This window comes from Haliotis asinina, chromosome 11 (genome assembly GCF_037392515.1).
Source record: "Haliotis asinina isolate JCU_RB_2024 chromosome 11, JCU_Hal_asi_v2, whole genome shotgun sequence".
Lineage (NCBI taxonomy): Eukaryota > Metazoa > Mollusca > Gastropoda > Lepetellida > Haliotidae > Haliotis > Haliotis asinina.
In genome coordinates, this window is record NC_090290.1 from 51,122,966 (window position 1) to 51,145,300 (window position 22,335).

At 46.4% G+C, this 22,335-nt stretch overlaps 1 protein-coding gene and 1 pseudogene across 1 annotated transcript in view; both read left to right on the forward strand.

Moving 5' to 3' along the window:
* LOC137255592 (solute carrier family 49 member 4 homolog) overlaps window positions 1-22,335 on the forward strand; it is a 26,813-nt gene continuing 4,478 nt past the window's right edge. Inside the window, exons 1-11 of the mRNA XM_067793028.1 lie at window positions 1-1,449; window positions 1,659-1,749; window positions 2,438-2,601; window positions 2,777-2,825; window positions 4,629-4,663; window positions 4,987-5,037; window positions 5,646-5,775; window positions 7,559-7,667; window positions 8,442-8,509; window positions 9,067-9,185; window positions 10,166-10,348. Of these exons, the coding sequence (XP_067649129.1) occupies window positions 1,023-1,449; window positions 1,659-1,749; window positions 2,438-2,601; window positions 2,777-2,825; window positions 4,629-4,663; window positions 4,987-5,037; window positions 5,646-5,775; window positions 7,559-7,667; window positions 8,442-8,509; window positions 9,067-9,185; window positions 10,166-10,348 (1,426 nt within the window). The 5' untranslated portion in view covers window positions 1-1,022. The remainder of the gene's footprint in view (window positions 1,450-1,658; window positions 1,750-2,437; window positions 2,602-2,776; window positions 2,826-4,628; window positions 4,664-4,986; window positions 5,038-5,645; window positions 5,776-7,558; window positions 7,668-8,441; window positions 8,510-9,066; window positions 9,186-10,165; window positions 10,349-22,335) is intronic.
* LOC137256395 (uncharacterized) lies at window positions 6,738-7,448 on the forward strand (annotated as a pseudogene).

Here is a 22,335-nt window from a genome sequence, read left to right on the forward strand (position 1 = left end):
ATATCAAAATCGTTAGTGTGGGCTATTGTGTGAACTCTGCGGGGAGATACTTACAGCAAGGATTCACTGTGCTGGTTCCACTCTCCCAGGATTATCTGTTATTATAGCAGTACCAGCAGCCAATTCGGGGCAGATACTTACAACAAGGATTCACTGTGCTGGTTCCACTCTCCCAGGATTACCTGTTATTATAGCAGTACCAGCAGCTAATACGGGCAGATACTTACAGCAAGGATTCACTGTGCTGGTTCCACACTCCCAGGATCATCTGTTCCCATAGTAGTGCCAGCAGTCAAAACATCAGTAGTGCGCCGAGTATTTCCTACGGTAGACCTCCAACCCTTGCACCATCCGCCTGTAGACCTCCAACCCCTGCACCATCCGCCTGTGGACCTCCTACACTGTACCATTCACCTGCTGACCTCCACACTGCTCTATCCGCCTGTAGACCCCCAACACTGCACCATCCGCCTGCAGATCGCCAACATCTCCACCAGCCACCTGTACACTTTCAACATTTACACCAGCCACCTGTAGACTTTCAACACCTGCATTATCCGAATGTTGACCACCAGCACCTGCACCATCCGCCTGTAGACCTTCAACTCTTCAACCATACGACTGCAGACCTCCAACACTGCACCATCCGCCTGTCCATCTCCAAAACCTGCGCCATCCGCCTGTAGACTTCCAACATCTCCACCATCCACCTGTACACTTTCAACACCTGCACCATCCGCCTGTACACTTTCAACACCTGCACCATCCGCCTGTACACTTTCAACACCTGCACCATCCGCCTGTCCATCTCCAAAACCTGCGCCATCCGCCTGTAGATCGCCAACATCTCCACCATCAACCTGTACACTTTCAACACCTGCACCATCCGCCTGTACACTTTCAACACCTGCACCATCCGCCTGTGGACCTTTAGCTCCTCAACCATCCGATCGTAATCTGTCAATACCCGGCACCCTCAAATCGTAGTCTGCTACTATCTGGGATAAACATTCATTCATAGTATGACGGAATCTGTACCCACAGAAACCCAGGCATCTGAAACCTGCACTGATGGAGACACTACTAGTGAGTATAAAGTCAAAATAGAGAATGACACAAGTCAGCTAGCGACTGATGTTCCAGACAATGTCCGCAAGACTGAAAGGAGAAAGTCGTCAGTGACATTTGATGAGAACGTCACACAGATTCGTTTTGAGAGAGTTGAGCAGCTGGACCTGTTCGTGTACAGAAGGCGATGGGTGATCCTGGCCCTGTTCTCGGCCTTCAGCGGTCTACAGGCCGCAGTGTGGAACCAGTGGGGGCCCATAGCAGCGGTTAGTGAATGTGTGTTCGGCTGGACCGACGGAACCATTGCCCTAATGAGCAACTGGGGACCAATAGCCTATATTCTTACGGCACCTCTTTGGTCATGGGTACTGGACACTAAAGGTACCTAGTTATCCTTGACGTATAGTCAAAATATATTCAACACTAACCGTAGTGCATAGTTAATCTCAAAACGTTTCCCGTGTTCTCCCAGTAGATGAAAATGTTGTCCTTTTTCATATATAAATGTGACTGATGAAAGTATCAACTTATAACAGCAGCCCCACAGCATGACTACCGGCACTCCACTGACTCAAACTCAACTGTTCCAGGGTTGCGGGTGTCGTGTCTGGTCGCCATGGCACTGATAGCTGCAGGATGCGGTCTACGCTGTCTGATCGGAACGCCTCCGGCATACACATGGTGAGAAACACGTTAGCATGTACATTAATCTTTCCCATGTCATACTCAATGTTTCACACAGCTTCCTGGAACGCATATTTACACCAGGCATGACCTTAACACGAAAGAGTTTCACCATTCACGTGGGTGTACCAAGATACTTCAAACCTCGACATGCTCTCCTCTCACTCCCTAAGGTTCTGACTACATGCAGCTACTACACAATGATTGTACCTTCAAAGTGCATATCATATTAGCACTGTGACTGAAAATCCATATGAGCTGGAACGGAATGAATACACGTAAATGCTCGAAACTTCAATAGACGGAGCCTAGTTTATTTAAAGTTACGTGCCTTGCGTCGTCTGTTCGTGTTGCTGTCCATCAAGAAATGGTGGACGTGTGAGTCTTTTCTTTTCATTTTTGACCGTTTCCGAAAAGGAATATGCCATAACATTTTCCCTTTCGCCACTCATATCACCCTCGACGTGATTCTATGAAGTATCTTGCACACCACTTTCTGTATTCAGTCCTCCTGTGCCTTCCAAAACACGTGATCCTCTAATCTATCCCATATACCCCGTTCCGTATTCAGTCTTCGGTGCCTTCCAAAAACACGTGATTCTAGAAACTATCCTGTGTACCACTTTCTGTATTCAATCCTTCTCTGCCACCTGACAACACGTGATTCCTCACCTAATTACTTCAGGGTTGCTAACGCAGGGCAGCTGTTAAACGGAGCGGCTGGACCCATTGGTATGGGTGGCATTGCGAAAGTGTCATCCGTTTGGTTCCCACCGAACGAAAGAACCACAGCGACGTCCATTGGCTATGTAGTTCAAGGACTGAGCATAGGGCTGACGTTTGTGATCGGTATGTAATCTACAGCTATTAGTCGTATATCAGGATCCCAGTCTGGATTTCATCCTTAAAGAAACTCAGTGAAACACTGTGTGTTCTTCCATTATGAATATGTTGTGCTTTTGTTTTATTTTGGAGGCGTACACAGAGTAAATATGTTGATAGACCAACAGATCTCTCTTTCCAGGGCCTCAGGTGGTGCAAGAAGACAACAGCAACTGCACCGTGTTCAACACGTACGTACATAGTTGACATGTGTACTTGTGGCAAAGCGTGCAGAGCGTGAACGATCTTCAGCTGGAGACCCATACAACTCTAAACATAACAGTTACTTGTTCTCAGACTTAGATGAAAGTAACAGAAATAAGAAATGAAAAGCCTGAAGCATTTTAATCTTCAGTACATGTTTCAGACAATACAACCAGCTCTAATCTACTTGTCATAACTTGTATTGCACAGGGAAACGTACGAGACAAAGAATGCTCTCAATGTTTATTAACATACGTGATTACGGACGCTACCATATAACTTCCCGTTTCTAGCTAACTTCAATCATTACTGCTTAGTTCTCAATTCGCGGTGACAGTGAAACTAGTTTAGGCAATGTAGGTACTTCATTAATGTTTTGCACATTTCATAATAATGATAGTGTGACCATGTATATAGCGCCAAACTCCTCACCAGGTACATAGCGCAAACATATAAACAGAGCACAAAGTGTTACCACAGTGTCACGTTTCAGAGACGAATACGTCATGGAATAAAAGTATTGTTGGTTAGTAGCCAGTAGCCCGACCTGAAAGTCTTAGCCGCACCCTTAACTCGTACTCATTAACCTGACCGGTCGCTCTATCTCTAGCAGCCTGACTTGTAATCCTCGTCGCTCATCAATGTTTTAGCAATATGGCTCAGCTCAGTTTCGTAAAACCTGATTTCGGACCCATCGGGCCTCTACTCTTGGTGACCTTGGACCCTGTACTCTTGTTGACCTTGGTCTCCGTACTCTTGTTGACCTTGGGCTCTGTATTCTTGTTGACCTTGGTCTCTGTACACTCCTGACCAGGGACCCTGTACTCTTGTTGACCTTGGGATCTGTACTCTTGTTGACATTGGCCTCTGTACTCCTGTTGACCTTGAGCTCTGTACTCTTGTTGATCTTCGATCCGGTACCCTGTTGCTGACCTTTGGCAGTGTTCTCTCCTTAAACTTGGCCTCTGCAGTCTTGTTGACCAAAGACTCTGTACCCTTGTTGACATTGGAATCTGTACTCCTCTTGACCTTGAGCCATGTAATCTTGTTGACCTGGGACCCTGTACTCTTGGTAACCTGGGACCTCCTGAACAGATCGTCTTGGTTTTGTTGGTGCCAGTTTGGTGCTGGACCAGTTACTGAGCATTGACACTGAAGGTATGCCACACTGTCACGTTCCACCGGTCCACCACACTGAATACTATCGCGTAAATAACAACTGCGCGACAAACAAATTCAATGCTACAGGCAAAAATATTGATCCACAAAATTTATTCCATCTTCCTTGAAAGTATTACATGAGGAAGTACACCCTTGGTCCGGATGTGCCGCCACTCCATGATGTTGGTCGTTACTACTGCATGTCTGTTGGTGTTAAGGTTTACATATATAAACGACATTACCCAGTGTGTTTGTCGTGAACACCCATTTTTCTTCAACCAGTTGGCCTATAGATTTCATTACTCTCTACCTACTTCAAGGGTATGTTTAAACTGATGAGTGCTATGTTGTTTGTCTAATGTCTGAAAGCAGTTACTAATTCCTTAGTTTCTGAAATTCAAGTTGAAAAGATTAGTAATGATTAGGATCGTCAGTGAAGGAGAGTACACGTTGTGAATGTAAAGGCACTATCGCAAACGTAACTTTTTGAAGCATTGTTAAAATATTCCATTAATAAGGGCAGCCATAGAGATACACGGACTCCCGACTACTAGTCTGAATGTTTCGCTGCTGTGATTCAGCAGCAGATCTACACTGAAATGAGACTGATATCACAACCTGTGTTGTAGGTCTTCCATGAGCGCTAGAGAAAACGTCTGGGAAGGTAAGACAACATCACTCTGTCTACTTATTTCCCTAAAATGCTTCTGTGTGATGCATTTATTGTGAATATGTCTCCACAAGCATCAGAATGATGCACTCACTATGAGATATCTTTCCAAATGATTGCGTGTCACATGGTAGAATTACTTCAAGCATGTTCTGCTGTTGTCTCGGGTGTAGGTAACATCTTTGCACAGTGACATCCCTTGGTTGCAATAAGATCCGCTGATATTTGAATCGGACTTATTTGGATTCATCACCCCGACGCTGTTTGCCTTTATAAGGTCATGCTAATATGTAAATGAGGGTTCTTTTCGTCTTCAGCCGATGTTGTCAGTGAGCAGAGAGAGCAAATCATGAATTACCAGTATGCAAGTGAGTATTGTACAGCCCTATTTCAACATGATCACAGCTGATCCACATTACACAAAAGTAAATGTCCGTTAACTGATCTTCAGTGACCATGCTTGTCGCAAGAGGTGACTAACGTGACCGGGTGGCTGGCTGACTTTGTTGTCACATGTCATCATATCCCGATTGTGTAGATTAATGTTCATGCTGTTGGTCAGTGGATTGTCCGGTCGAGACTCATTTACAGACCGACGTCGTATAGCTGTAATATCGCTGAGTGCGGCATAACACAACTTCTATATAGGAAGTATTTTCAGCATGAATGAGCGTATCTTCATTTTATATCTTCATTATATAGACAATCAAACATAGCAATTGAATCTTTTTTAGAAAACAAATCAGTTGTGGTGAAGATTACTCGGTCAGTACCTACAAGAACGGAAGTGATAGTAAAACATATATATAACTGAAATGCTTGTATCACTAGCGATACCACCGTCTTGGATGCCATGCTGATGTTATGAAGGAATTTAGTGCGACAATATTTGCTGTGATCTTGAAACGCTAAGTATATTTTCCTTATATAGGGCATTAGGTAAGCATTTCGGAAATTGGAATTTTGTCAATTGCAGCATTTGGCGTGTGTGCTGCTGTTTTTTTCACTATGCTGATCTACTTCCCAAGTCAACCCCCCAAACCTCCTTCTCCATCAGCTGCAACCGCTAGACTGGACTACCTGGACGGCCTCAAACAACTCTTGAGGTGAGAGAAATACCCTGCTCACTGACATTCTGTTACGTAATCAGCTATGCAACCTGTAATAACGTGACATGTGTTACTGCATCCTGTAACACTGTCACATGTAACACTGCATCCTGTAACCCTGCCACATGTAACACTGCATCCTGTAACCCTGGCACATGTAACATGTAACACTGCATCCTGTAACGCTGCCCAATGTGACACTGCATTCTGTTACACTGCCACATGTAAGACCTCATCCTGCAACACAGGCAACATGTAATGCCGCGACATGTAACACTGCAACACGTAACACTGCATCCTGTGACAAAGCCACATGTAACACTGCTACATATACCACTGCCTCATGCAACATTGCAACGTGTAATACTGCATCCAATTACACTGAGACGTGTAACACTGCGACGAAGGGCTCAGGGAACATAAATAAATATCGATGGTACATCAACCTATGGGCCCCGAGGGACCAGAGAACACTTTACTTATCTTTCCGAATAACCAAAACTATTTTAAGCATGGGTATCGGATCGTACACTTCAGCCACCTTGTGTGAATCAAGCGATTCGAATCTTGTATCCTGCTCATTTTCCCCCAGACATTGTCTTCGTAAAATCGCCCCAGTGTGATTCCCCTTCTTAATATTCACAGGGACTACATTTGAACGTTTCGTCAAAATATATTTATTGGAATGCGAGGCAAACCTTTTCGTAGCCATCGATAGATTTTGCAGAAGACACAAGCGAAACATATTTAGAGTTATCTCCCTTCCATCAGTCTCCATTTGCAAAACATCGATAATTTCGGTGCATCATGCGTGATTCAATTTTATTCGAGATAACGAAGTACTACCACGAAGTACAGAATGAGCAGTGGTGGTACATTGCAAAGTACCTCGCCTGTAAGCGGGGTTACGTACTTTGAAAATAACAGAAGTGCGCTCAGCCAATCAGAAAACGACATTCATGTATGAGGTAAGATAAATAACACTGGAACATGTAACACTGCGAGGTGGAACACTGCCTCATGCGACATTGCGATGTGTAACCCTGACATATGCGACACTGCGATGTGTAACACTGGAACATGTAACACTGCGATGTGTAATACTGCCACATGTGACACTGCGATGTGTAATACTATCACATGTGACGCTGCGATGTGTAACACTGCCATATGTGACACTGCGATGTGTAATACTGCCACATGTGACACTGCGATGTATAATACTATCACATGTGACACTGCGATGTGTAATACTATCACATGTGACACTGCGATGTGTAATACTATCACATGTGACACTGTGATGTGTAATACTGCCACATGTGACACTGCGATGTATAATACTATCACATGTGACGCTGCGATGTGTAATACTATCACATGTGACACTGCGATGTATAATACTATCACATGTGACACTGCGATGTGTAATACTATCACATGTGACACTGCGATGTGTAATACTATCACATGTGACACTGTGATGTGTAATACTGCCACATGTGACACTGCGATGTATAATACTATCACATGTGACGCTGCGATGTGTAATACTATCACATGTGACACTGCGATGTATAATACTATCACATGTGACGCTGCGATGTGTAACACTGCCACATGTGACACTGCGATGTGTAATACTGCCACATGTGACACTGCGATGTATAATACTATCACATGCGACGCGTCAGCACTTCATACAATGGCAATGCGGGATGTTTATATCTCTCATGGACCCCTCTGTGTTTTGTGTGATACTGTGTTATAAAACCCACAGGAAGGGACGATTCTGGCAGATAGGACTGGCCTATGGCGCATCCACGGGGACACGAGACGCCTGGTCCTCATTGCTTGACGTCAATTTGAAGGCACACGGGATACCGCAAGTACTCCAGCTACAGCACTACCATGCCCGATACTTAATAAGGCTACAAGTCTTTGTTTTTGATACAGGTCATTTAGTGATAGCATTAGGCTCAGAGGTTTTAAGCACACGCAGAGCAGATAGTACGTCACATTAGAATATTGCACCGAATGTCTTTTTTATCACTCCTGCGTCAAAACGGAACATTAACGTCAACAAAGCCAACACTGTAGCAAAGGCCGTATGGGGCTCATAGAAATCGTCAACTGAACAACATTGGGTGCAATTCAGGCACCAAATATCACCAAGAACGGGAGTACCTCTGACGGTGATGTCTTAACTTCATGTCCTCAAATGTCTTATAGACATTCAAGCAAAAAATATGCTTGCTTCTATTTTGACAATCAGAAGGCACTACGGTATAGGAAATGCTATTTAATTTTACATAAAAATGTAATAGTTATTTTCGATTTTATTATAAGCTATGCATAATCAAGCATTTATAGAGATATTTCTTGCTATGTCTTTATTTGAAAACATTTAGGTTGCTTTCATACGATGACACGTAGCCTGATACGCTACAAAACAAACAAACATCGCACTCTGCAATCATCATTCGCTGTACGGCTAAACGCTATTCTGTATGTATACAACTGTATAGCATCATGAAACACTATGCTACATGTATACATGGGTGTGGTGTAACATCAAGAAACAGAATGATGTATGTATACAGTGGTGTAGCATCCTTAAACACTGTGTCAACGTATTAATACAAGTAACGTTTGCTCCACAGAAGCAGGCAGGATGGCTTGGGTTTTACGGGACTATAGCTGGGGCAATAACAGTCATTACTACAGCAAGGTAAGGCACTAGTCGTTCAGGAATGTATATTACAGTATGGCACCTTCAGAATCAACGTCACACACAAATGGTCACGATTAACGGTCGTTCTACGTCCTCTAACTATACTGAAGCCTTTAAGTTAACAACAACTGACAGAATGCCAACCGCTCCACCTTCCCATTGTCTACTGCAAAACGATGGCAAGGAATTGACTGGAGAGATGTTGAGATGCCTCTGAGACATATTACCATTGTTGTTGGGTACCATTCCTTCACAGTCAGATGGTTGGTGTGAAGGGCATAATACAGTCATGAACAGTCCACTGAAATACCCGTGAAGGTCAGAGGTAGAATAGGCCTACAGCAACCCATGCTTGCCATGAAAGTATCCTAGCAACGATGATTTTGTGGGGTTTTTTTTGTCTGTTTTTGCATACACGCACACACACACACACACACACACACACACACACACACACACACACACACACACACAAACACACATACATACATACATGCATGCGTGAGGGGTTGGTTTGCATTATCCTGTTTCACTGACATTATCTACTTTCACAGATTTGCCGATCACTTCCAGAGACGTTTGAAGACATTTATCTTTTTGCTGATGATTCTCACCACAGTGTCCTATTTGTGGTTGGTGTTGCTGATACTGGAGATTTTACCCGAGTCAAAGGGTAGGAAAAGTTGAAGATAAACGTTAAAGGAAATAGTTATCAAATGAAAGTGCTTTGCCCTAACACCTCAGATATATCTCGTAGACAGGTGGTTGGTGGAAGTGTACCGGGTTCTGCTTGCAGGGATTTATCACATCCTATGTAGCAAGTGTGCCATGCTCCGTCATACATAAATTATACATATAATATTCAATCCCTTACCAGAACTACGTCTTATAGTTAACGATTCAAATCAATCAAGTTGGTTAACGAAGGCCGCACTTATCTACATTGTCGTATATCTCGGCGGCCTGTCATTAATCCTAATTTGATCCGGATAATCGAAAGTATGACATGATTATGAGGAAAGATCACCACTATTGTAGTGCAGTGTTACGCTGGTAAAGAAGTCACCTGGTGAACCATCATCTCGCCCTAGGATCCCACCAACTATATTTATCCTTCAAACCCCATGGGATTCCGCTAAATGAATGCGTGAAGCCCGACCATATAGGGTTAACACAATTGTATAAAATACCATTTATTGTAGTATGCAGAGTGCAATTGATTTTCAGTTGCTATGCAAAACTTGATATAATCCCAGTAACTGTAGGAAATACAACAATTTGGCCACCCATGTATGCTAGACGTAAGAGGCGACTGACGGATGGTCAGACTCGCTGTCTTGGACTTCGTATCCCATTTGCATTGATCGAAGCTCGTACGTTTGATAGGTGGAGTTTCTGGCCCAGACCCGATTACTGACAAAAGTGCTGGATATAACAGCAAGCAACGAATTACAAGGTAAAGGCTGGCCTCGGCTCCGCTAATAATGTTGGCGGTGCCATTTTTGAACTAAACCAAAGCCCAAATTGTTGACGAAATGTGTTATTTATCTGGTAAGTAATTATACAATATTGAATGGTTTACAGTATCGTATGCCTCTGGCGTTTTCACACCAGGTTCTATATATGACATGACACATGTGTCTTTGTCTGCAGGCTCTATGTATGCATCTTACATCCTCACCTGTGTGAGTAGCGGGTCTCTCAGTCCGTTGTTCTATGAACTTGTGTGTGAGACGTCGTACCCAGTAGCAGAGGGCATCACTAACGTCAGCCTCACCTCCATCAACAACCTGGCGGCCCTGGTGTTCCTGGGTGTCATGTCTGTCCCGGGGATAGGTATGTTCCTGGGTGTTATGTCTGTGGCTGGGGAAGGTATGGTCCTGGGTGTCATGTCTTGACCTGGGATACGTATGTTTCTGGGTGTTATTCCTGTCCCGGGGATAGGTATGTTCCTAGGTATCATGTATGTGCCTGGGATAGGTATGTTAGCTGGAGTCAAGTCTGTGGCTGGGGTAGGTATGTTCCTGGATGTTATGTGTGTGGCTGGGGTAGGTATGTTCCTTGGTGTCATGTCTGTGGCTGGGATAGGTATGTTTCTTGGTGTTATGTGTGTGGCTGGGGTAGGTATGTTCCTGGATGTTATGTGTGTGGCTGGGTTAGGTATGTTCCTGGATGTTATGTGTGTGGCTGGGATAGGTATGTTCCTGGATGTTATGTGTGTGGCTGGGGTAGGTATGTTCCTGGATGTTATGTGTGTGGCAGGGGTAGGTATGTTCCTGGATGTTATGTGTGTGGCAGGGGTAGGTATGTTCCTGGATGTTATGTGTGTGGCTGGGGTAGGTATGTTCCTGGATGTTATGTGTGTGGCTGGGATAGGTATGTTCCTGGATGTTATGTGTGTGGCTGGGGTAGGTATGTTCCTGGATGTTATGTGTGTGGCAGGGGTAGGTATGTTTCTTGGTGTTATGTGTGTGGCAGGGGTAGGTATGTTCCTGGATGTTATGTGTGTGGCTGGGGTAGGTATGTTCCTGGATGTTATGTGTGTGGCTGGGGTAGGTATGTTCCTGGATGTTATGTGTGTGGCTGGGATAGGTATGTTCCTGGATGTTATGTGTGTGGCTGGGGTAGGTATGTTCCTGGATGTTATGTCTGTGGCAGGGGTAGGTATGTTCCTGGATGTTATGTCTGTGGCAGAGGTAGGTATGTTCCTGGATGTTATGTGTGTGGCTGGGATAGGTATGTTCCTGGATGTTATGTCTGTGGCTGGGATAGGTATGTTCCTGGATGTTATGTGTGTGGCTGGGATAGGTATGTTCCTGGATGTTATGTGTGTGGCTGGGATAGGTATGTTCCTGGATGTTATGTGTGTGGCTGGGGTAGGTATGTTCCTGGATGTTATGTGTGTGGCAGGGGTAGGTATGTTCCTGGATGTTATGTGTGTGGCTGGGGTAGGTATGTTCCTGGATGTTATGTGTGTGGCTGGGGTAGGTATGATCCTGGATGTTATGTGTGTGGCTGGGATAGGTATGTTCCTGGATGTTATGTGTGTGTCTGGGATAGGTATGTTCCTGGATGTTATGTGTGTGGCTGGGGTAGGTATGTTCCTGGATGTTATGTGTGTTGCTGGGATAGGTATGTTCCTTGGTGTTATGTGTGTGGCAGGGGTAGGTATGTTCCTGGATGTTATGTGTGTGGCAGGGGTAGGTATGTTCCTGGATGTTATGTGTGTGGCTGGGGTAGGTATGTTCCTGGATGTTATGTGTGTGGCTGGGGTAGGTATGTTCCTGGATGTTATGTGTGTGGCAGGGGTAGGTATGTTCCTGGATGTTATGTGTGTGGCAGGGGTAGGTATGTTCCTGGATGTTATGTGTGTGGCTGGGGTAGGTATGTTCCTGGATGTTATGTGTGTGGCTGGGGTAGGTATGTTTCTTGGTGTTATGTGTGTGGCTGGGGTAGGTATGTTCCTGGATGTTATGTGTGTGGCAGGGGTAGGTATGTTTCTTGGTGTTATGTGTGTGGCTGGGGTAGGTATGTTCCTGGATGTTATGTGTGTGGCAGGGGTAGGTATGTTCCTGGATGTTATGTGTGTGGCAGGGGTAGGTATGTTCCTGGATGTTATGTGTGTGGCTGGGGTAGGTATGTTCCTGGATGTTATGTGTGTGGCTGGGATAGGTATGTTCCTTGGTGTTATGTGTGTGGCAGGGGTAGGTATGTTCCTGGATGTTATGTGTGTGGCAGGGGTAGGTATGTTCCTGGATGTTATGTGTGTGGCTGGGATAGGTATGTTCCTGGATGTTATGTGTGTGGCTGGGATAGGTATGTTCCTGGATGTTATGTGTGTGGCTGGGATAGGTATGTTCCTGGATGTTATGTGTGTGGCAGGGGTAGGTATGTTCCTGGATGTTATGTGTGTGGCAGGGGTAGGTATGTTCCTGGATGTTATGTGTGTGGCTGGGGTAGGTATGTTCCTGGATGTTTTGTGTGTGGCTGGGGTAGGTATGTTCCTGGATGTTATGTGTGTGGCTGGGATAGGTATGTTCCTGGATGTTATGTGTGTGGCTGGGATAGGTATGTTCCTGGATGTTATGTGTGTGGCAGGGGTAGGTATGTTCCTGGATGTTATGTGTGTGGCTGGGGCAGGTATGTTCCTGGATGTTATGTGTGTGGCTGGGGTAGGTATGTTCCTGGATGTTATGTGTGTGGCTGGGATAGGTATGTTCCTGGATGTTATGTGTGTGGCTGGGGTAGGTATGTTCCTGGATGTTATGTGTGTGGCTGGGATAGGTATGTTCCTTGGTGTTATGTGTGTGGCAGGGGTAGGTATGTTCCTGGATGTTATGTGTGTGGCAGGGGTAGGTATGTTCCTGTTTGTTATGTGTGTGGCTGGGATAGGTATGTTCCTTGGTGTTATGTGTGTGGCAGGGGTAGGTATGTTCCTGGATGTTATGTGTGTGGCTGGGATAGGTATGTTCCTGTTTGTTATGTGTGTGGCTGGGATAGGTATGTTCCTTGGTGTTATGTGTGTGGCTGGGATAGGTATGTTCCTGGATGTTATGTGTGTGGCAGGGGTAGGTATGTTCCTGGATGTTATGTGTGTGGCTGGGATAGGTATGTTCCTGGATGTTATGTGTGTGGCTGGGATAGGTATGTTCCTGGATGTTATGTGTGTGGCTGGGATAGGTATGTTCCTGGATGTTATGTGTGTGGCTGGGGTAGGTATGTTCCTGGATGTTATGTGTGTGGCAGGGGTAGGTATGTTCCTGGATGTTATGTGTGTGGCAGGGGTAGGTATGTTCCTGGATGTTATGTGTGTGGCCGGGGTAGGTATGTTCCTGGATGTTATGTGTGTGGCTGGGGTAGGTATGTTCCTTGGTGTTATGTGTGTGGCTGGGGTAGGTATGTTCCTGGATGTTATGTGTGTGGCTGGAGTAGGTATGTTTCTTGGTGTTATGTGTGTGGCTGGGGTAGGTATGTTCCTGGATGTTATGTCTGTGGCTGGGGTAGGTATGTTCCTGGATGTTATGTGTGTGGCTGGGGTAGGTATGTTCCTGGATGTTATGTGTGTGGCTGGGATAGGTATGTTCCTGGATGTTATGTGTGTGGCTGGGGTAGGTATGTTCCTGGATGTTATGTGTGTGGCTGGGGTAGGTATGTTTCTTGGTGTTATGTCTGTGGCTGGGATAGGTATGTTCCTGGATGTTATGTGTGTGGCTGGGATAGGTATGTTCCTGGATGTTATGTGTGTGGCAGGGGTAGGTATGTTCCTGGATGTTATGTGTGTGGCTGGGGTAGGTATGTTCCTGGATGTTATGTGTGTGGCAGGGGTAGGTATGTTCCTGGATGTTATGTGTGTGGCTGGGATAGGTATGTTCCTGGATGTTATGTGTGTGGCTGGGATAGGTATGTTCCTGGATGTTATGTGTGTGGCTGGGGTAGGTATGTTCCTGGATGTTATGTGTGTGGCTGGGATAGGTATGTTCCTGGATGTTATGTGTGTGGCTGGGATAGGTATGTTCCTGGATGTTATGTGTGTGGCAGGGGTAGGTATGTTCCTGGATGTTATGTGTGTGGCTGGGATAGGTATGTTCCTGGATGTTATGTCTGTGGCTGGGATAGGTATGTTCCTGGATGTTATGTGTGTGGCTGGGATAGGTATGTTCCTGGATGTTATGTGTGTGGCTGGGATAGGTATGTTCCTGGATGTTATGTGTGTGGCTGGGGTAGGTATGTTCCTGGATGTTATGTGTGTGGCAGGGGTAGGTATGTTCCTGGATGTTATGTGTGTGGCTGGGGTAGGTATGTTCCTGGATGTTATGTGTGTGGCTGGGGTAGGTATGTTCCTGGATGTTATGTGTGTGGCTCGGATGGGTATGTTCCTGGATGTTTTGTGTGTGGCAGGGGTAGGTATGTTCCTGGATGTTATGTGTGTGGCTGGGGTAGGTATGTTCCTGGATGTTATGTGTGTGGCTGAGGTAGGTATGTTCCTGGATGTTATGTGTGTGTCTGGGATAGGTATGTTCCTGGATGTTATGTGTGTGGCTGGGGTAGGTATGTTCCTGGATGTTATGTGTGTTGCTGGGATAGGTATGTTCCTTGGTGTTATGTGTGTGGCAGGGGTAGGTATGTTCCTGGATCTTATGTGTGTGGCAGGGGTAGGTATGTTCCTGGATGTAATGTGTGTGGCTGGGGTAGGTATGTTCCTGGATGTTATGTGTGTGGCTGGGGTAGGTATGTTCCTGGATGTTATGTGTGTGGCAGGGGTAGGTATGTTCCTGGATGTTATGTGTGTGGCAGGGGTAGGTATGTTCCTGGATGTTATGTGTGTGGCTGGGGTAGGTATGTTCCTGGATGTTATGTGTGTGGCTGGGGTAGGTATGTTTCTTGGTGTTATGTGTGTGGCTGGGGTAGGTATGTTCCTGGATGTTATGTGTGTGGCAGGGGTAGGTATGTTTCTTGGTGTTATGTGTGTGGCTGGGGTAGGTATGTTCCTGGATGTTATGTGTGTGGCAGGGGTAGGTATGTTTCTTGGTGTTATGTGTGTGGCAGGGGTAGGTATGTTCCTGGATGTTATGTGTGTGGCAGGGGTAGGTATGTTCCTGGATGTTATGTGTGTGGCTGGGGTAGGTATGTTCCTGGATGTTATGTGTGTGGCTGGGATAGGTATGTTCCTTGGTGTTATGTGTGTGGCAGGGGTAGGTATGTTCCTGGATGTTATGTGTGTGGCAGGGGTAGGTATGTTCCTGGATGTTATGTGTGTGGCTGGGATAGGTATGTTCCTGGATGTTATGTCTGTGGCTGGGATAGGTATGTTCCTGGATGTTATGTGTGTGGCTGGGATAGGTATGTTCCTGGATGTTATGTCTGTGGCTGGGATAGGTATGTTCCTGGATGTTATGTGTGTGGCTGGGATAGGTATGTTCCTGGATGTTATGTGTGTGGCTGGGGTAGGTATGTTCCTGGATGTTATGTGTGTGGCTGGGATAGGTATGTTCCTGGATGTTATGTGTGTGGCTGGGATAGGTATGTTCCTGGATGTTATGTGTGTGGCAGGGGTAGGTATGTTCCTGGATGTTATGTGTGTGGCTGGGATAGGTATGTTCCTGGATGTTATGTCTGTGGCTGGGATAGGTATGTTCCTGGATGTTATGTGTGTGGCTGGGATAGGTATGTTCCTGGATGTTATGTGTGTGGCTGGGATAGGTATGTTCCTGGATGTTATGTGTGTGGCTGGGGTAGGTATGTTCCTGGATGTTATGTGTGTGGCAGGGGTAGGTATGTTCCTGGATGTTATGTGTGTGGCTGGGGTAGGTATGTTCCTGGATGTTATGTGTGTGGCTGGGGTAGGTATGTTCCTGGATGTTATGTGTGTGGCTCGAATGGGTATGTTCCTGGATGTTTTGTGTGTGGCAGGGGTAGGTATGTTCCTGGATGTTATGTGTGTGGCTGGGGTAGGTATGTTCCTGGATGTTATGTGTGTGGCTGAGGTAGGTATGTTCCTGGATGTTATGTGTGTGTCTGGGATAGGTATGTTCCTGGATGTTATGTGTGTGGCTGGGGTAGGTATGTTCCTGGATGTTATGTGTGTTGCTGGGATAGGTATGTTCCTTGGTGTTATGTGTGTGACAGGGGTAGGTATGTTCCTGGATCTTATGTGTGTGGCAGGGGTAGGTATGTTCCTGGATGTAATGTGTGTGGCTGGGGTAGGTATGTTCCTGGATGTTATGTGTGTGGCTGGGGTAGGTATGTTCCTGGATGTTATGTGTGTGGCAGGGGTAGGTATGTTCCTGGATGTTATGTGTGTGGCAGGGGTAGGTATGTTCCTGGATGTTATGTGTGTGGCTGGGGTAGGTATGTTCCTGGATGTTATGTGTGTGGCTGGGGTAGGTATGTTTCTTGGTGTTATGTGTGTGGCTGGGGTAGGTATGTTCCTGGATGTTATGTGTGTGGCAGGGGTAGGTATGTTTCTTGGTGTTATGTGTGTGGCTGGGGTAGGTATGTTCCTGGATGTTATGTGTGTGGCAGGGGTAGGTATGTTTCTTGGTGTTATGTGTGTGGCAGGGGTAGGTATGTTCCTGGATGTTATGTGTGTGGCAGGGGTAGGTATGTTCCTGGATGTTATGTGTGTGGCTGGGGTAGGTATGTTCCTGGATGTTATGTGTGTGGCTGGGATAGGTATGTTCCTTGGTGTTATGTGTGTGGCAGGGGTAGGTATGTTCCTGGATGTTATGTGTGTGGCAGGGGTAGGTATGTTCCTGGATGTTGTGTGTGTGGCTGGGATAGGTATGTTCCTGGATGTTATGTGTGTGGCTGGGATAGGTATGTTCCTGGATGTTATGTGTGTGGCTGGGATAGGTATGTTCCTGGATGTTATGTGTGTGGCAGGGGTAGGTATGTTCCTGGATGTTATGTGTGTGGCTGGGATAGGTATGTTCCTGGATGTTATGTGTGTGGCTGGGATAGGTATGTTCCTGGATGTTATGTGTGTGGCTGGGATAGGTATGTTCCTGGATGTTATGTGTGTGGCTGGGATAGGTATGTTCCTGGATGTTATGTGTGTGGCTGGGATAGGTATGTTCCTGGATGTTATGTGTGTGGCTGGGGTAGGTATGTTCCTGGATGTTATGTGTGTGGCTGGGATAGGTATGTTCCTGGATGTTATGTCTGTGGCTGGGATAGGTATGTTCCTGGATGTTATGTGTGTGGCTGGGATAGGTATGTTCCTGGATGTTATGTGTATGGCTGGGATAGGTATGTTCCTGGATGTTATGTGTGTGGCAGGGGTAGGTATGTTCCTGGATGTTATGTGTGTGGCTGGGATAGGTATGTTCCTGGATGTTATGTGTGTGGCTGGGATAGGTATATTCCTGTTTGTTATGTGTGTGGCTGGGATAGGTATGTTCCTTGGTGTTATGTGTGTGGCTGGGATAGGTATGTTCCTGGATGTTATGTGTGGCAGGGGTAGGTATGTTCCTGGATGTTATGTGTGTGGCAGGGGTAGGTATGTTCCTGGATGTTATGTGTGTGGCTGGGGTAGGTATGTTCCTGGATGTTTTGTGTGTGGCTGGGGTAGGTATGTTCCTGGATGTTATGTGTGTGGCTGGGATAGGTATGTTCCTGGATGTTATGTGTGTGGCTGGGATAGGTATGTTCCTGGATGTTATGTGTGTGGCAGGGGTAGGTATGTTCCTGGATGTTATGTGTGTGGCTGGGGCAGGTATGTTCCTGGATGTTATGTGTGTGGCTGGGGTAGGTATGTTCCTGGATGTTATGTGTGTGGCTGGGGTAGGTATGTTCCTGGATGTTATGTGTGTGGCTGGGATAGGTATGTTCCTTGGTGTTATGTGTGTGGCAGGGGTAGGTATGTTCCTGGATGTTATGTGTGTGGCTGGGGCAGGTATGTTCCTGGATGTTATGTGTGTGGCTGGGATAGGTATGTTCCTGGATGTTATGTGTGTGGCTGGGGTAGGTATGTTCCTGGATGTTATGTGTGTGGCTGGGATAGGTATGTTCCTTGGTGTTATGTGTGTGGCAGGGGTAGGTATGTTCCTGGATGTTATGTGTGTGGCAGGGGTAGGTATGTTCCTGTTTGTTATGTGTGTGGCTGGGATAGGTATGTTCCTTGGTGTTATGTGTGTGGCAGGGGTAGGTATGTTCCTGGATGTTATGTGTGTGGCTGGGATAGGTATGTTCCTGTTTGTTATGTGTGTGGCAGGGATAGGTATGTTCCTTGGTGTTATGTGTGTGGCTGGGATAGGTATGTTCCTGGATGTTATGTGTGTGGCAGGGGTAGGTATGTTCCTGGATGTTATGTGTGTGGCAGGGGTAGGTATGTTCCTGGATGTTATGTGTGAGGCTGGGGTAGGTATGTTCCTGGATGTTTTGTGTGTGGCTGGGGTAGGTATGTTCCTGGATGTTATGTGTGTGGCTGGGATAGGTATGTTCCTGGATGTTATGTGTGTGGCTGGGATAGGTATGTTCCTGGATGTTATGTGTGTGGCAGGGGTAGGTATGTTCCTGGATGTTATGTGTGTGGCTGGGGCAGGTATGTTCCTGGATGTTATGTGTGTGGCTGGGGTAGGTATGTTCCTGGATGTTATGTGTGTGGCTGGGATAGGTATGTTCCTGGATGTTATGTGTGTGGCTGGGGTAGGTATGTTCCTGGATGTTATGTGTGTGGCTGGGATAGGTATGTTCCTTGGTGTTATGTGTGTGGCAGGGGTAGGTATGTTCCTGGATGTTATGTGTTTTGCAGGGGTAGGTATCTTCCTGGATGTTATGTGTGTGGCAGGGGTAGGTATGTTCCTGGATGTTATGTGTGTGGCTGGGGTAGGTATGTTCCTGGATGTTATGTGTGTGGCAGGGGTAGGTATGTTCCTGGATGTTATGTGTGTGGCAGGGGTAGGTATGTTCCTGGATGTTATGTGTGTGGCCGGGGTAGGTATGTTCCTGGATGTTATGTGTGTGGCTGGGATAGGTATGTTCCTGGATGTTATGTGTGTGGCTGGGGTAGGTATGTTCCTGGATGTTATGTGTGTGGCTGGGATAGGTATGTTCCTTGGTGTTATGTGTGTGGCAGGGGTAGGTATGTTCCTGGATGTTATGTGTGTGGCAGGGGTAGGTATGTTCCTGTTTGTTATGTGTGTGGCTGGGATAGGTATGTTCCTTGGTGTTATGTGTGTGGCAGGGGTAGGTATGTTCCTGGATGTTATGTGTGTGGCTGGGATAGGTATGTTCCTGTTTGTTATGTGTGTGGCTGGGATAGGTATGTTCCTTGGTGTTATGTGTGTGGCTGGGATAGGTATGTTCCTGGATGTTATGTGTGTGGCAGGGGTAGGTATGTTCCTGGATGTTATGTGTGTGGCAGGGGTAGGTATGTTCCTGGATGTTATGTGTGTGGCTGGGGTAGGTATGTTCCTGGATGTTTTGTGTGTGGCTGGGGTAGGTATGTTCCTGGATGTTATGTGTGTGGCTGGGATAGGTATGTTCCTGGATGTTATGTGTGTGGCTGGGATAGGTATGTTCCTGGATGTTATGTGTGTGGCAGGGGTAGGTATGTTCCTGGATGTTATGTGTGTGGCTGGGGCAGGTATGTTCCTGGATGTTATGTGTGTGGCTGGGGTAGGTATGTTCCTGGATGTTATGTGTGTGGCTGGGATAGGTATGTTCCTGGATGTTATGTGTGTGGCTGGGGTAGGTATGTTCCTGGATGTTATGTGTGTGGCTGGGATAGGTATGTTCCTTGGTGTTATGTGTGTGGCAGGGGTAGGTATGTTCCTGGATGTTATGTGTGTGGCAGGGGTAGGTATGTTCCTGGATGTTATGTGTGTGGCTGGGGTAGGTATGTTCCTGGATGTTATGTGTGTGGCTGGGATAGGTATGTTCCTGGATGTTATGTGTGTGGCAGGGGTAGGTATGTTCCTGGATGTTATGTGTGTGGCAGGGGTAGGTATGTTCCTGGATGTTATGTGTGTGGCCGGGGTAGGTATGTTCCTGGATGTTATGTGTGTGGCTGGGGTAGGTATGTTCCTTGGTGTTATGTGTGTGGCTGGGGTAGGTATGTTCCTGGATGTTATGTGTGTGGCTGGGGTAGGTATGTTTCTTGGTGTTATGTGTGTGGCTGGGGTAGGTATGTTCCTGGATGTTATGTCTGTGGCTGGGGTAGGTATGTTCCTGGATGTTATGTGTGTGGCTGGGGTAGGTATGTTCCTGGATGTTATGTGTGTGGCTGGGATAGGTATGTTCCTGGATGTTATGTGTGTGGCTGGGGTATGTATGTTCCTGGATGTTATGTGTGTGGCTGGGGTAGGTATGTTTCTTGGTGTTATGTCTGTGGCTGGGATAGGTATGTTCCTGGATGTTATGTGTGTGGCTGGGATAGGTATGTTCCTGGATGTTATGTGTGTGGCAGGGGTAGGTATGTTCCTGGATGTTATGTGTGTGGCTGGGGTAGGTATGTTCCTGGATGTTATGTGTGTGGCTGGGATAGGTATGTTCCTGGATGTTATATGTGTGGCTGGGATAGGTATGTTCCTGGATGTTATGTGTGTGGCTGGGATAGGTATGTTCCTGGATGTTATGTGTGTGGCTGGGATAGGTATGTTCCTGGATGTTATGTGTGTGGCAGGGGTAGGTATGTTCCTGGATGTTATGTGTGTGGCTGGGATAGGTATGTTCCTGGATGTTATGTCTGTGGCTGGGATAGGTATGTTCCTGGATGTTATGTGTGTGGCTGGGATAGGTATGTTCCTGGATGTTATGTGTATGGCTGGGATAGGTATGTTCCTGGATGTTATGTGTGTGGCTGGGATAGGTATGTTCCTGGATGTTATGTGTGTGGCTGGGATAGGTATGTTCCTGGATGTTATGTGTGTGGCTGGGGTAGGTATGTTCCTGGATGTTATGTGTGTGGCTGGGATAGGTATGTTCCTTGGTGTTATGTGTGTGGCTGGGGTAGGTATGTTCCTGGATGTTATGTGTGTGGCTGGGGTAGGTATGTTCCTGGATGTTATGTGTGTGGCTGGGATAGGTATGTTCCTGGATGTTTTGTGTGTGGCTGGGATAGGTATGTTCCTGGATGTTATGTGTGTGGCAGGGGTAGGTATGTTCCTGGATGTTATGTGTGTGGCAGGGGTAGGTATGTTCCTGGATGTTATGTGTGTGGCTGGGGTAGGTATGTTCCTGGATGTTGTGTGTGTGTCTGGGATAGGTATGTTCCTGGATGTTATAAGTGTGGCAGGGGTAGGTATGTTCCTGTATGTTATGTGTGTTGCTGGGATAGGTATGTTCCTTGGTGTTATGTGTGTGGCAGGGGTAGGTATGTTCCTGGATGTTATGTGTGTGGCTGGGTAGGTATGTTCCTGGATGTTATGTGTGTGGCTGGGGTAGGTATGTTCCTGGATGTTATGTGTGTGGCTGGGGTAGGTATGTTCCTGGATGTTATGTGTGTGGCAGGGGTAGGTATGTTCCTGGATGTTATGTGTGTGGCAGGGGTAGGTATGTTCCTGGATGTTATGTGTGTGGCTGGGGTAGGTATGTTCCTGGATGTTATGTGTGTGGCTGGGGTAGGTATGTTCCTTGGTGTTATGTGTGTGGCTGGGGTAGGTATGTTCCTGGATGTTATGTGTGTGGCAGGGGTAGGTATGTTTCTTGGTGTTATGTGTGTGGCTGGGGTAGGTATGTTCCTGGATGTTATGTGTGTGGCAGGGGTAGGTATGTTTCTTGGTGTTATGTGTGTGGCAGGGGTAGGTATGTTCCTGGATGTTATGTGTGTGGCAGGGGTAGGTATGTTCCTGGATGTTATGTGTGTGGCTGGGGTAGGTATGTTCCTGGATGTTATGTGTGTGGCTGGGGTAGGTATGTTCCTTGGTGTCATGTCTGTGGCTGGGATAGGTATGTTCCTGGATGTTATGTGTGTGGCTGGGATAGGTATGTTCCTGGATGTTATGTGTGTGGCTGGGATAGGTATGTTCCTGGATGTTATGTGTGTGGCTGGGGTAGGTATGTTCCTGGATGTTATGTGTGTGGCAGGGGTAGGTATGTTCCTGTATGTTATGTGTGTGGCTGGGATAGGTATGTTCCTGGATGTTATGTGTGTGGCTGGGGTAGGTATGTTCCTGGATGTTATGTGTGTGGCTGGGATAGGTATGTTCCTGGATGTTATGTGTGTGGCTGGGGTAGGTATGTTTCTTGGTGTTATGTGTGTGGCTGGGGTAGGTATGTTCCTGGATGTTATGTGTGTGGCAGGGGTAGGTATGTTCCTGGATGTTATGTGTGTGGCAGGGGTAGGTATGTTCCTGGATGTTATGTGTGTGGCTGGGGTAGGT